This window comes from Uloborus diversus, chromosome 2 (assembly GCF_026930045.1).
Source record: "Uloborus diversus isolate 005 chromosome 2, Udiv.v.3.1, whole genome shotgun sequence".
Classification (NCBI taxonomy): Eukaryota; Metazoa; Arthropoda; class Arachnida; order Araneae; family Uloboridae; genus Uloborus; species Uloborus diversus.
Window position 1 is genome coordinate 202,903,921 of NC_072732.1, and position 15,300 is coordinate 202,919,220.

Sequence of the window (15,300 nt, forward strand, 5' to 3'; positions counted from 1 at the left end):
TTTACTAAATGTGCTTACTATTGCAATCGGAACAAGATAGTTGAAGATCTAAAAGATCACTGCTAAAAATATTTGTACAAAAAAGGTGTCAAAATTAAAACATTATATGTAAATAAAATACGATTATTTTAATGCATTAAGCGAAGACGCAACACATACCTGTTTCTCGAAAGCACTACACACACTTGCCGTTGAATTTGAGGAAAGACTTCTGAATTAGTGTACAAGGCGACGTTTTTGATTCAAATACTTAGCCATAAGATTTTTAGTTATCCTTCTGGGTCCTTTTTGAAGAGAATTTCAACGTCCAGCCTTCAAGTGGCTTAATTTATGAAACAAGAAATCTTACTGCTTTTATTTTGTTGCCTATGATGCATATCAATGCTGATGAAGCATATTATGCAACATTTACAGGAGGTTAATAAGTGTTCTTAGACCAAAAACGGTAAGAAGGGTAAGAATGGTTTGAAATCTATTTAATAGAACTAGGCTCCAACAATACTCAACGCCAACACTCTGAAGATCTTTTTAAAGTAAGTAAGGAAAAAAGGGGGCACATGCAAGCACGGGGCACATGTGAACATGGCATGTTTTACTAGGATAACGTCAAGCAAAAAATCTTGAAAAAATTTCAAGTAATGGCAGTACCAGTCCTACTTCTTGACTAAATTTTTAGAGCATTGAGCCACTTTATGTTCCTGTGGTGACAACTTCTTTGTTTTAGCAGGTGTTGATGTAATTTTATTACTGTCTTCTTCACGCAAAAACACATTTTAAACTAACTAATAAGCTAAACTTAATTATTCCAAACCATCATACGTACATTCAAGTAAATTTATGACACTGCTTAATTTTTTTTTAACTAAATAAAGAATTCTTTATTTTTGAAAATTAGTTCTATGGTATTTCACGGGGTACTTGTGAACACAACAAGTTGGGGCACATGTGAACAGTTTTCAAATTCTTTCCGTAATATAAATATTAGTGTAGGGTTATTATAAGTGTTAAAAAGGGTGTAAAGATTCATAATTACTATTTCGCTACAATCTGTTGGCAAATTTTATTTTTCAATCTTATTATACATTATTATTAATAAATTTTTTATTACTTTTATTATTTCTCACTTTTGAAATTCTTTTGTTACTAAATAGCTGGCCAACAGTTTAGTGTTACATAATATTTACAAGAAAAAGAAAGACAAAATATTTTCCTTTAACTAAGAACTTAATTTTAAAATAATTTTAAAATTCATCATCATATATGTATGCAACTTAAACGCACTATATATCATAATAAACTTTACTTAATAAAATATTCTTTGTTAATTTTAGCCTTATAAATTTTCTTCTTGTCGATCCAGTAATTACAACATGCTACGAAACTTAAAAATTTGACATTGAGCAGGGTTACGCAGTTCGAAAAAATATTTTCAATTGAGTTACTGTACAATTTGACTGACATAGTAGAGGTTTGGTATATACTCATACGTTTTATATCAAAGGGTTTTTCTTTGAAATATGATGCTTGTCATGCCTTTTCCAATCGTGTTCATATGTGCCTCAGGCTTGTTCACATGTACCCCCTTATAGGGGCACATGCGAACAATTGAAGACTTTTTTTAAAAATTCCATAACGAGATAAGAAATAATTTTTTTGAAAAATCTGAAAAAAATCCAGGGCATTAAGAACAGATCATTCAATCATGGAGACACATTTTCCCCGAAAAATTGATAATAATTTCTGAGAAATTAAGATAAAAAAAAATGTTCACATGTTCCCCCTTTTCCTCTATAGGTTTTTAAAATTAATTATTATTGGTATCATCACATCAATCCATATTGGATGCTTCCAAACATGTAAAATCCTTTCAATCAAAATAATAAACATATTCTGAAACTACGTCGGCAAATAAGTAAATTTTGAGGAATAGTAAATTTTATTTTAATTTTTTTAGCTTTTAATTCAGCCATTTTCAAACCGTTGGACTAAACCTTAACTAATTATTATTATTATTATTAGAGCTATTATTTGAGCGTTTTATAGAAAATAGAAATACAATCGGCCAAATAAAAACTAGGAAATGAGCTCTTCTATTCGTGGGCACAAGAGCTATGTATTTTGAATAAAGCTCTTAAATTTTTCAAATTTTGAACTACAGGTATTCAATTACACTTTTATTGACAAACGAATGCAATTTTGACCAAAATATTTATTTGTGTGTTTTGTGCAATGATTTTATAAACAATAACTTGCACAAAAAGTACTACCATTCTGCCGTGGACAGGTAGACAGCAGTATTAGCAAAAATTAGTTTTCGAAATATTTGAACAAACGTGTTTCAAATTCAATATTAGCAATAGGGAAATGTTGGAATAAGACGTTTTATTTCACACTTTTCATCAGTATAGAGCAAATGGATAAGTTGTACGATAAAGATAATGTACAATAGTTGACAAAAAAGCAAAAAAAAAAAAAAAAAAAGAAGGAAAAAGAGAAGAAAAAAAAAGAAAAAGGAACAGAAAAAGAAAAGAAAGAAAACGAAAAAAGAAAAGAAAAGTGAAAAACGAAAAATTTGCAGTTACTGTCCGTTTTTGCAGACGGCTGGGTTAATGCTAAATACTAAAAAATATTTTAAAAAAAATTAAAATCTAAAGACTTTTTCATCAGCTTGGTCCGCACTAAAAAGTATGAAATAAAATAAGTATTTAATTTCTTGATTATAATGCTCAAACATTTCAGTTTATCTTAATATGTTTGTGTTTACGTTAATGCTAAAGCAGCCAGTAAAGTTTAAATTCAAAATTTGACAAAACAGGCGGTATATTGTTTAGTACGAACAGCTTTTACTATACCGTCTATTTCTTCTATCAAATTTTTAATTTAAACTTTACTGGCTGCTTTAGCATTAACTTAAATATAAATATATTAAGATAAACTGAAATTTTTGAGCATTATAATCAAGAAATCAATTACTCATTTTCTTGGCCGCTTTAGCATTAATGTAAATATAAATATATTAAAATGAACTAGAATTTTTTAACATTATAATCAAGAAATTAAATACTGATTTTATTTCATACTTTTTAGAGCGAATCAAGATGATGAAAAAGTCTTTACATTTTAAATTTTTTTAAATATTTTGTTTCAAAGTTTTTTCGTTTTATTATTTATAACGAAAAAACTTTTGTACGAAAAAGTTAAAACGAAAAAGCATACATTTGTATCAAAGGCTTATATTTAGCTTATATAATAATTTAATGGCCAAAATCCATAACACAGTCCCCTTTCTTCCGCTGGCTACCCCCAATATCTTCGGCTCTCGCTCTGTTACCACACGTCCCTTCCAAAATTCCGTTCTAAACGTCTCTAAAGCGAAGCGGCCTAACACTTTGTTCCGTTAGCACACGTGGAATCTCACATAAGTGAAAATATGTATTTTAAGGGCTTATATTTAGTTTATACAATAATTGAAATGCCAGAATCCCCAAATGTATGCTTGCTTAGGTTTAGCCTTGAAACTTATGCGCGAAATTTATTAACGAAACTTTAGTTTTATGATTATTATTATTTCATTGTTTCTAGAAACAATTGAAAAGTGGAAGTATGTTAAGTTTCACCGGGCTAAATTTAACCCGGCAACCGGAAGCAAAGTGTGAAAATTATGACGGAGAAAGCAAGTACAGAAAAAGTCTTCAAAAAAAGAAAATAGAGAGAGCACGCTACACCATTTTATATGTACATTAATTAAAGTATTTATTATGTGTTAAAATTTGAAAAGCTGAAATAAGAACACAGTTTCAAAAAAAAAAAAAAAAAGATTTTTGTTGGGGAGCATTTTTTTTTTTCAAATATGAATAGCAAATATTATTCTATCTTTTGAGACAATAATGATTGCGCTTTTCTATTGCTTATTTGTAAAACTAATCTTGTTCCCATGTACCATAATACTTCACTTTATAAGAAGAATAGCCGGTAATTGTGAGACTTGTTCTTGTAAACAGATATTGGAAAAGAAACAACTGTACCTAACTCTGCCAACAACAAAATATAAATGCTCGTAAGTTCAAAATCCGAAGCTTTTTTCTGAAAATATGACTTCATAAATACAATTTACAACAACGAAGGTTAAAAAACAGGGCCGAAATACTGCAAGTCTAAAATTATAGCTTTGTTTGCATCAATGTAACACTTTCACCCAACCTTTACGCATCGCTGAACTTGGCATTGGACACTCTTCTCGTAATCCGTTGTCGAATTAGAGGATTACCGGACATGCTTGAGTAATTCTTTTCTGAATCTATTAGCTTCTGTGAGTGTTTCTATGTTTTTCCTGTTGATTTTCCAAGTGCTAATGAACAGATTTTAAAGAAGTGCATCACACACCACTTAGATACGCTGTATCTGTTTCCGACGTCACATGGCTCTTCCGATTAAATTTGCAAATGAACACGTACGCTCATTGGACTTACCCTCAGTTTCAACATTTGATGAAATCTCGCTAATCAGTACTCAGAAAGACTTAGCTTCTTTGTATGGTCATACACCTCTGGAAAAACTCAAATGAATCGAAAAATCATATATAAGCAATCGAGGAAACCATTGGCAACATCCAAACGTGTTCCAAGTTTTATTCTAACATCCTAAAGAGATCTCCAGTCATGAAGACACTTTTTGTAGCAAGCATTGCTTTTGCCTTTTTGGCAACATACGTCTCAGGAGTTCATGTCATTGAAAAGACATATTTGGCATCGATGCGAAAAGCAGAATTTTTGAAGATTGTAGAGTGCATATCTATAAGTAAGTTTTGTTGCTTTTACGATATTTTTATTTCAATGTTTATTTTCGCCAAGAATCTGAAACTATAGATTTTGGTAGTTGGTATGGGATCTATAAGCTCTTCTACTCCATGTCACTATGTAAGCATCTTTAACCTGTACATAAAACTTTTTGGGCAGAACACTCTTCCGCTCAACGTGAATTATATGTGAGGACGGATACAAGGGGAGGATCACAGGGGTCATGACCCCCTAACCATCGGCAAAATTATTTATCTACATTGCGTTCAAATACTTTATGAGTAAAATGTAAAAGTGTAAACGATTATAGTAATCTTTTTAACTAATCAATTACTGTTCGGAGTAAATGTTTGAAATACTACTTCCTTTCATTGCTTATGAAATTGATTAGTTACGTTTATGTCCTATTGCGCGTTTTACTCTTGGCTGATTTGGTGCTTTTTATTGACAACCGAGCAGTTTCAGAAATTATTCGTGCCCCCAAAACCCCATATGCTTCAACATGACCCCTCTAAAACGGTAATCTGTATCCGCCCCTGATTGTATGTCAGTATTTTTTTTGTATATACTGCCCTTTTTTTAAATCAATTTCTCATATTGATTAAAATATATTATCTTCAAGAAGTAATTTATGGAAGTTCCAAAACTAAAATAAAGTAAGAAATAAATAAATATTTTTCTGCAGAAAAATAACAGAAAAAAACTACGATTTATCGCGAAAAAAATAGTAGATTACTGCATACACGTGTTTCAGGGTTTCAAGGATCCCCTTTTTCATTTCTAAATGGTGACGAGTTTTTTTTAGAAGGGAATCATGTCATAAGCTTAGGCTATGGGGTTTCATTTTGTCTTATTTGTTTCGGTAATTTGCTTTTTTTATATTTGAGTTGTCTGCTGTTCACTTTTATTGCAATTACCGGTTGCAATTACATTCAAAAGTTCACTATTTTGCATTGAAAAGGGGAGTCCTTGAAACCCCGAAGCAAGTATTGCAGTAATCTAGCAAAAAAGATCAAAATCTGTACCTGGCTGAAACTTAGTTCGACAGGAGATGAGATGTAACTTTCCTTTTTGTGATGATTTGGATTAACTGGATTGTGATGTAGGGTAAAATGAAAACGTGCTTTATCAAAGTTTTAGTGCTTTTTTACACCTCTGAATAGAGCAAAAAAAGCTGAGTAAGATACTGCTCAAATACCGATTTTGAAAAAAAAGGTCATATTACCCTTCACCTTCCAGGAACTAGTACATATTTCAAAAATGCAATAGCAATTTGAAAAGTTTCACTACATAGACTTCATTCTAGTGTCGCAAACAAGAAATCTTGATTAATTTTCAAATTGCCTAGTGAATGAATTTCAATTTTGATTTAAGAATAAACTTTTGTGACTATTTGTTAGGGATTCAGAAACCTGCTGCTTTAAAAAGTCATTAAATGACTACAAAAATCAGCTTGCTAATCACTTCAAATATTCTAACAAAACTTTTGTTCTTGCGGTTAGGAATAGTTTTCACAAGAATACTATTATCACCGAAACGGAGCTTCAAATTATTTCAAACAACAAAAACTTTTTATATGTCTAGCATCTTTTTCCTGTCTCGTTTCAATTTTACCCTGCGAATTGAAATTATAAGAAAAAGAAATTTTGCGGATTATGTCAAAAGACAGTATTGAGCAGTAACAAATTGCTTGAAAAGAAAGAGACTCGCTACAAAGGATAATATTGTGCACATAATCGATAGCTGTCAGCGTTTAATATTTTTCATGGTTATTGGTCTACCTTAATGCGTATTGATTTCCGTTACGTTTACTATTTGCTTTAGTAACCAATAATTTATCAAATATAATAGGGCTTAGAAAATAAGTTTCATAAAAAATTCAGATGAAAGTCGCGATCTAAGATATCACTTTCAACAATGAACTGAGCCATATATTTTGAAACCTTAAAAGATTAAAGTTTTCCTTCGTTATCTGTTAATTGCTTTAATTATAGTGCAATCAGAACCTATTTTGTATTGTTTACAGCCTGTTGGATTGTTGAAACGACAAAAATATAGATAATTATGAACAATTTGGCAAAAAGAAGTGTAGAAATGTGCGAAATAACATGGTACTTAAATTCAAAATGATATATAAATAGTTAGTTTCAGACAACTTTTCACAGACGTTTTGGTGCTTTATTTTACACTTTTAGCTTATTTTCACCAAAAAAAAAAAAAAAAAATTGAAAATTTATTAATGAAGTATGGGTGTGAGTTAACTTGCGTGTGAAATAATAGAAAACAAATAAAAATAAATAATTCAGTCTAGAAAATATTGTCAAAAACCAGCAGAAACAAATGTTGAGAATGTAATTAATAATATCAGGAAGAAATGTATAAACCTCTGTAAAAAGCAACAAACATAATTAACAGTTAAAAAATAAATAGAAAGAAAAAATAAATGTTATTTTTAAACAATATTTGATTGGGCGTTCATGAATTTTATTTTATGCAAGATACTGTTACACAAATAATATATTTGGAACTAATTATAGAAAAAAATAATTTCAGGTTTCGAAAAAGTTTAAATAATAATAAATAAAATAAAAATATCAATTACTGAAAAAATATAATTAAGAACATGATCGTAATAACTAAATAGTCAATTTTATCAATAGAGAGGAAAAGTCCGAAATCTAGGAAGTAACGTATTAATAATTTTGAAAAAAATAAGGGCTTATCTTAGCCTTTTTTCTAAATTTCTCAAACAGTTCTGGCTGTCATATCATTTTTCTTTTGTGCTGAAAAATAAAATTTATAAAATTATAACAATTATTTTTTCAAATAACATACAGTTAGCATAAAATTTTTTGAAGCATTAGTTTAATTAAAATACCACTAACAGAGTAGATAACAGAGCAAAGTTCCAATTTTAATTTTATCGCTTAGTAATAGAGTAAGAAGATCCAGTTTTTAGAAATGCATTGCTCCGAAACAATATTAAACCTTAATAACTAAACTTAAACCAGAGTTACACAAAAATTAACCATTCAACGCAACCACTACATATAATAAAAACTTGTGTTACTTTTATGTATTCTGCTGTAGCGTAAAATTCGATTTAAAAAAAAAAAAAAACATGTAAAGGTAGTAAAATCTCGAAACAAGGTTAGAAGTTTGCTACCCACGTATAGCCTATTTAAGGTTGATAATCTATAAGAAGAACGTTTATTATCTAAACTGAAAATAAGCTTTCAACCTATTTATGACTGCATAAGTGAACTAAAAATTTCACGAAGTGCCTAAGAGTATGAAAATGTCAATTTGAAACTCTGTAATAATCCGGAATATCTCAAATCTCGATAGGCTTGTCCAAAAAAGGTGTCATTCTTTGAAGCGGGGGGGGGGGGGGGGGAATCGAAAAATTTCGGCTTTGTGCCAAGAGGGATGAAGGGGTGACAAGAAGTATCCCAACACACATTTTACTTAATAAAAAAGTAATTTTATAAATTTTTTATCTTATGTTTATTTTTTAAAAAATGCTGCTTCCTTCTGTTGATTTTATTTTGTATTCTCATAGATTTATATCAAAAGACATCGACGTTGATAAGAGTTTAACTTAGGTTTCAGTTATAAAAAAAAATATTGCAAGGTCATTTTTACAAAATGCGAAAAAAATAAGAGTAAATAAAAGTTTTTAAGAATAATGCCATTTGAACGAAAAATAAACAGCTCACCTCTACTCTCTACTAGCCCCTATTTTGATTACGAACGCGCTTGTGCCAAAGTGCGGAAAAAGTAATTCGTCATATTATAAATGCAAAAAATGCCTCCTTTTACATATATCACTCTGACATGGCCAAGTGTTCTTTTTTCAGTACATTTTGTGTTAGACAAATAAAACAAGCTAGAAATTTTATTTTTGATAGCAACAGTAAGGATTTGTCATAAGAATTCCGTAGAACAATAAGAGTTATCGTTTTTAAATTAAATAATTGATGAATACCTAATAAAATGCCCGTGATGGAACGGGGCTCGCATAGGTCCCATTCCGTCACGGGCATTTTATCGCATGTCGTACAATTATTTTATTCAAATTGATTTTAATGTTTTACATAGTTCTTATTATAAATCTTTACTGTTGCCATCAAAAATAAAATTTCTGGCAGTTATTATTTGTATTTATGAATCTTGTGACAAAACTACTTAAAATGTCCCGTTCCGTCACATGGAATGGCTCTAATATAGCATGACACACGACATGGAGTAGAAAAGAGTGAAAGGTGACAATTTGTGACAAAGATAGGGAAAGGGGAAATTTTCAAAAAAGTAACATTAATTAACAGGTCCAATACTAAAATTTAAAAAAATTAAAAATAACACAATTATTGATTTCGAATGTCTTTTATTACCTTAGGTCGAGATCCAGTTCTATGTGCCAAATACTCTCACTGTGAAAAGCTTATGCCATACAGAGTAAGTACCTTATTTTATTGCTCTCAAGAGATTGTGTAACATGCATAAAAGTTATAAACCATCTTTACTTAGCCATTTATATTTTCAATTTCTAAAAATTTTTCTCATCAATGGTAATAGCCTTAAAAAAGTATACTAAACAAATTTTAAATGTTGTGATACACGTAAGAGATCATAGTACGATCGCATGTTGTGCACTTGTACCTCCTCAAGGCCCGATTAACTAAAAGTGAGTCCCTAATCCCACAATAATTTGGGAACCCCCTGCAGACTATAGCTGAATGCAGTGGTTGATTTTCAGGTTTCGGTCCAGTCGGAATGCATTTTTGGGAGGCCCCTTTGTCTACCACATAACCATGTAAATCATTGATTATGTGCATTTATGAGCCCTCTTCAGAGCCCCACATAATTGTGACGTGGTAAATTCGCTACTGGCAGAATGAATAAAAGTCGTTTTTTAAGGAAGTCTTTTCTTCAATCAGCAAGTCATTAATTTTTTATTATTATTTAAAAAATCTATGTGTCTTTAATTTTGTTATAATGCGATGCATAATTCTTTAAGTGAAAATGGGGCCTCTTATGAAGATGGTGCCCCGGTTTCAGGACTTGTCGGCCTGCTGTAATCAGTCACTGCACCTCCGACTCAAAATCAGTACAGGAATCAGTACACATCGTCCTGGAATCTGTCCCATATCATATTAATAGTTAGATAGTATTTCGTTCCTCGACGACCCTATCCTAGGGAGAGTGGTCAACTTGTATAGGACTTAACTAGAGCCCAGTTTCTGTTCTTCTTCTAAAATCTATGTAATTTTTAATTCATCAGATGAAACTAAGGTTATTTACGTGTGCAACATATATGACTACCATGGGGCTTATACACTAGTTTTGTTAAAAACTAAGCCCTAAACGGGAAAGTCTTTCAGGGCAGATAAATCGGTAGTAAGAGGCATTTAAAAATGCAGGCATTTCAACCACATAAAAATAATGTTTAACTCATATTTTTTTTTTTCAATACAGGTTTTCAAAGCGGTAGAAAAATGTCAGAAGGAGCATGCCGGCCATATATCGCTTAGATGCACCAAGCACGAACCCCTTTATAAGAATCTTATCATTCCCACCAAGGTAAAAATCTGTATTATTTTTACATTTACAGCATGTTTCATAATTAGAAATGCTAACTGATGTCAATTTCATTATGTAGAACTATACTGCGCGACATTGTTACATTCCAAATCCTTACTTAATCAGTAGATATAATTTTAAACGCTGAACTTCCTATCTTTAATATACCATAAATTCATTCAGTTTCGAGTTATTGACATGTCTATACATTTAAATGAAAATTAATGAACTGTATTTTGATTTAAAGCTTATGTTTCTGTATCAACTTAATGCTTTGAAAATGGACGACTTGTAAAGGAAAAAAATGCTATTTCTTAATAGATGCTATGCACTTCAAAAATAAATAAATAAATAAATAAAAATAAAATAAAAGAGAGAGAGAGAAAATTCTATTAAAGAGAAAAATTTAATTTTCTGACCAATAAAAATATTTATGAATAACTTTTAATCAGTCAGATTCCAAAACGCATAAAAATATTCAAAACTCTGGCATAGTTTGGGTCCCTTGTAAGTATCTCCTTTCATTATTTCTCTTCTCTCGTTGCCGTAAAATACAAAAAAAAAAGTGATTATGATTTTAATGTTTTCTTCCGAATTTTCAGTAATCTTAATTGCCAATACCAGGCCTAATGATAAGCTTGATAAACTATTTCGTGTTTAATCCTCAATCTTAACAGCGAATTCACTGATAGAGTAACGTTCTTATGTGATCAATAACGGTTGAACTGGATCCGGTAACTTAACTGTTTTAGTGATAAGCCTGATTTTAGGAAAATGAAGAAACGAAAAAGTGGTCAACAATGAACGGTACCTACTGGAGTTTAGTTTCAATCCATTGGAGTTATTGTTAGAATTTCAGCTATCAAAATATCACCAAACATGCAATTGTTTCGTTCAAATGTGGAAGCAATTTTTATCCGTCATACCTTGACTTGCACTTTTCTTGTAAGAAAAGTAAATAAATGAATGAACAAATAAATAAAAATAATTATAGAAGGGTTTTATGTTCGTTTCGTAAACACTATTTCATATAAATCTTTAGAAATAATTGCTTAAAAAATACATTTTGAACAGCTGCACAATCCAACTTAATCCTACTTTAAAAGAAAATAGTAGGGGTTATTTATGGTTGACAATAGAAAGAATTTTAAAGCTTCAGGACATTGCATACATTTATTGTTTTCTATTTCCGACGTATGACATCGCCAGATTTTAAACTCGTAATCCACGTAACAACCGTATTACAGATAAAAATTACTTGCCTCTCTATCTATACGTTTAATCAGGATTAAAAGTTTGGTTAATCCTGTTTCGGTTAATCCGTATTATCTTTATGTACTCAAAGTAAACATTATTTTGTAGTAATCCTTACAACGTGAATGACATTGAATGCCCTAAACATGGTCTTACAAAATTTCGCTTACGCTTGCAGGCCATGGCAATCGCTGAAACTCGTGGCAACAAATAGGTACAGGGAATCCCTGTCTTCCATTACGTTGCCATTGATTGGTGGATGCACATGATGAGTTCAGCGCCTCTTGCGGTAAAAATAGGCGACATCCAATCGCTTATCGTTGACATTGCTTGGTATATGCATAGGATTCCGTTTAGCGCCTCTTGAGTCAAAATGGGCAATATTTTTTGAATTTTTCAAGAATTTTAAGAGCCGATCATAGTTGCATCGGTTTGACACAGAAAAAACATAAATTGTCAAGGCCTGAAAGCTTCAGTGCCATCTAGTGGACCATGGTCCTAATATATATATATATATATATATATATATATATATATATATATATATATATATATATATATATATATATATTCAATTCAATTCATTTCAATCACGGGATTTTTTTAACAAAATTTTTTATTTCGCAAATAAAAAAATAAATTTCAAACATAATTATATTTTGCTTTGTCTATTCGAAACTCCCTGATTGAGTATATGGGAGCAAAGGTTTCCATATATTATCATCCCATATCAGGTTACAACAATAGCCTGACTACCTCCCACTATTTGGAAAAGAACTTAATTTAAAAACTTGCTTTACTGTTTGTAAGTGAAACAAAACCAAAGAATTTATATTTCGGCAAAATTGTTTGTTTAATATAAATTGATAATTGCATGTACAGAAGCTATGACTTATCAAGAAGTAAATTAAACTTTATCATTTGTACATTCTATCACTTACCTTGATAATAGGTGATCCTTTTACCAGGTCGCCTTTTCCGATTTTTTCAGGGTGGGGGTTAAAAGGTAAATTACTAATGTATTTTATGTGGAAAAATATAAAAACCCATGCCCAACTGTATATAAAGACATTACTTTTTCAAAGCCAAGGGGTAGGCAATTGTCCCCTTTTGACACCCCTAAATAACGGGCCTGCGTTTTACAATAATCAACTTAAACTTTAAACTTAATCCCTCATGTTAATGTATGCGGTATGGTATAGATTTTTTTTTTTTTTGAAAATTATTTGTAATTTATATTCTTTTCTCACATTTTCTAGATATTTGACTGCACTGTGGAAACTGTTAAAAAAGTAAGCTGATTATGTTGTTATAATAATTATGAAATTAATATTTTTTTTTAATACTTTCCTCTTATAAATTTATGTAACACATTTTTTTTTTAATGGTTCCTTTCTTAGCTATCACATCCAGAGAAAGAAGTCATGCTGAAATTTGAGGTAAGAAGCATTAAATTCATAAAAACATTATAAGCTACTTTAAGCTCAGCACGAATTATAATTGACAACCATCTAAATGAGTTTCTTTCTGCAAAATTAATAAAAAAAACTTTTATGTTTCAATAAAAGTAAAATATAATTGAAGCTAAAATTTTATTATTCAGTTAGATTAACATATGAATAAAAATGAAGATATTATTACTCAATGAAACTAAAATATGATGTAAAATATTATTATTCAGTGAAACTAAAATACTTTAAATTAAAAAATAACAATATTATTACTCAGTGAAATTAAAATACTTTAAATTAAAAAATAACAATATTATTATTCAATAAAGTTAAAATTAAAATATCCTAAGTGATCAATAGTAGTTTTAAGAAGTTCAAGAAAAAATGAGCAAATTTGACCTGAATTGTACATGCCTCATATTTGTTTTTCTTTTCCTAATACACCTATTAGCAGTGTTCCATAAATTATTTTTCACAAATGGTATCGTTTTGAATTAACCAAAACTTTCTATAATATTTATCACATTCAAATAACGAAATAAATGAATTAATAAACTTTTTCTTTCAATAAAAGTAAAATATAAATTGAAATTTAAGTTGCATTGCTTAATGAAACTCAAATATTAATTTAAAATTTAAACATAATTATTCGATCAAGTTAAAACATAATTTATTTTAAAAATACTGTTCTTCAGTTAAATTAAAATTAAAATATCTTAGCTCTTCAATAACTATTTTTAGAAGTTTGTAACAAAATAATAAATGAGTAAATTTAGCCTGATGGTACATAAGTGTTTTTTTATTTTTCAAACACAACCATTAGCAGCTTTCTGTAAATCATTTTCAGAAGTGGCATCATTTTCCATTTGCTGGAACTTTTAATTTATGTTTATCTACTTATTCCCTAATCCCCTCCCCAATATTTTGGGAAGTAAATAAAATACTAGATTTTAAAGAAAACGAGCTGATGGTTGACATCACATGACTTCCTTTTACTCCAGTTTAATGTCATTTCCTCATTATTAGTAGTTTGAATGTGATTCAAATTGAAACCAAATTTAATATAAAAATAATCGCCAAATTTGTTGGTGACCAAAACATTGGTGATACATCGCCAAGTATCCAACAAATTATAACACCACTTGAGTTTACATCGAAATTAACAATGATCCCCCCCCCCCAAAGGTGCAAAAGACCCCCTTAGGAACATCCGAATGCATCAACCAAAAGAGAAGGTGCACAACTAGGCCGCACTAGGAGTCTATGTTCCAAACTTCAACTTTCTAGGACATAGCGTTTTTGAGTTATACGAGATACATACACACATACGCACGTACATACAGACGTCATGAGAAAATTCGTGCTAATTAACTCGGGGGTCTGTAGGCTCCTAGGCATATATTCACGTGTAGTCGGGTCGAAAAAAAAAAAAAAAACTCAGCATTCATTCGAGGGTGAGAAAAATGGAAATTAAGGCCGATTTTTGAGTGAAAGTTTTTTCGCGAATACAATACTTCCTTTTCTTGTAAAAGGAAGTAAAAAAAGATTGTAATAAAAAGTATCCCACTCTCATACTCTCACCCCATACTTTTACTTATCAATCACTTGTTTATTTTTAGGAATGTGCAAAGAAACTGGAAAAAGAAAGTTGCAAAGTCGTAGAGACCCATAAACATGCTCATCGTCTGCGTCATCTCTTTTAATCATCTGTACTCATATGAAATATTTTTTCTGAAATTTTTTTTAACAAGTTGATGTAAAGGAATAAAAACAATGTTAATAAAGCGAAAAAGTTGTGAACATTATTGCATGCAATAGTTTGCAATCTTTCTGCTTTATTAACATTGTTTTAATCTATTTTTTCATTAGTTTGAATTATTTTATTTAAATAATTAACAGCAGTGCTTTGTTTGCTCCAGCATAAAATTATTGTTTTATTCAATAAGCTGATGTATATCAAATACTGTTGTGTACTCAAATTTATCCTCAGCTTTAACTTTTCTATATAGTACTTTGATTTTTTTTAATCTGTATTCTTACTGTAAATAAAATTATGGTTTGTACAGAGATTTTCACTCATTTTGTTTACGACACGATATTTTAAAAACAATTTCTGATTATTGAGGGTTAAGTCTTAACGTCAAATTAAATGAAAATAAAAATTTCAGGCTGTTGCATTTCTCAGCACTAAAAAACATATATACAACTGTAGATTT

At 30.1% G+C, this 15,300-nt stretch overlaps 1 protein-coding gene across 1 annotated transcript; it reads left to right on the forward strand.

Annotated features, from left to right (window-relative positions):
- Window positions 1-4,598: 4,598 nt before the first annotated feature.
- Window positions 4,599-15,062, forward strand: LOC129217630 (uncharacterized). Its single transcript, XM_054851959.1, has 6 exons — window positions 4,599-4,797; window positions 9,196-9,254; window positions 10,275-10,379; window positions 12,893-12,925; window positions 13,034-13,072; window positions 14,704-15,062. The coding sequence occupies exons 1-6, from the start codon at window positions 4,659-4,661 to the stop codon at window positions 14,785-14,787; spliced, it is 459 nt and encodes a 152-aa protein (XP_054707934.1). The 5' UTR covers window positions 4,599-4,658; the 3' UTR covers window positions 14,788-15,062.
- Window positions 15,063-15,300: the final 238 nt, after the last annotated feature.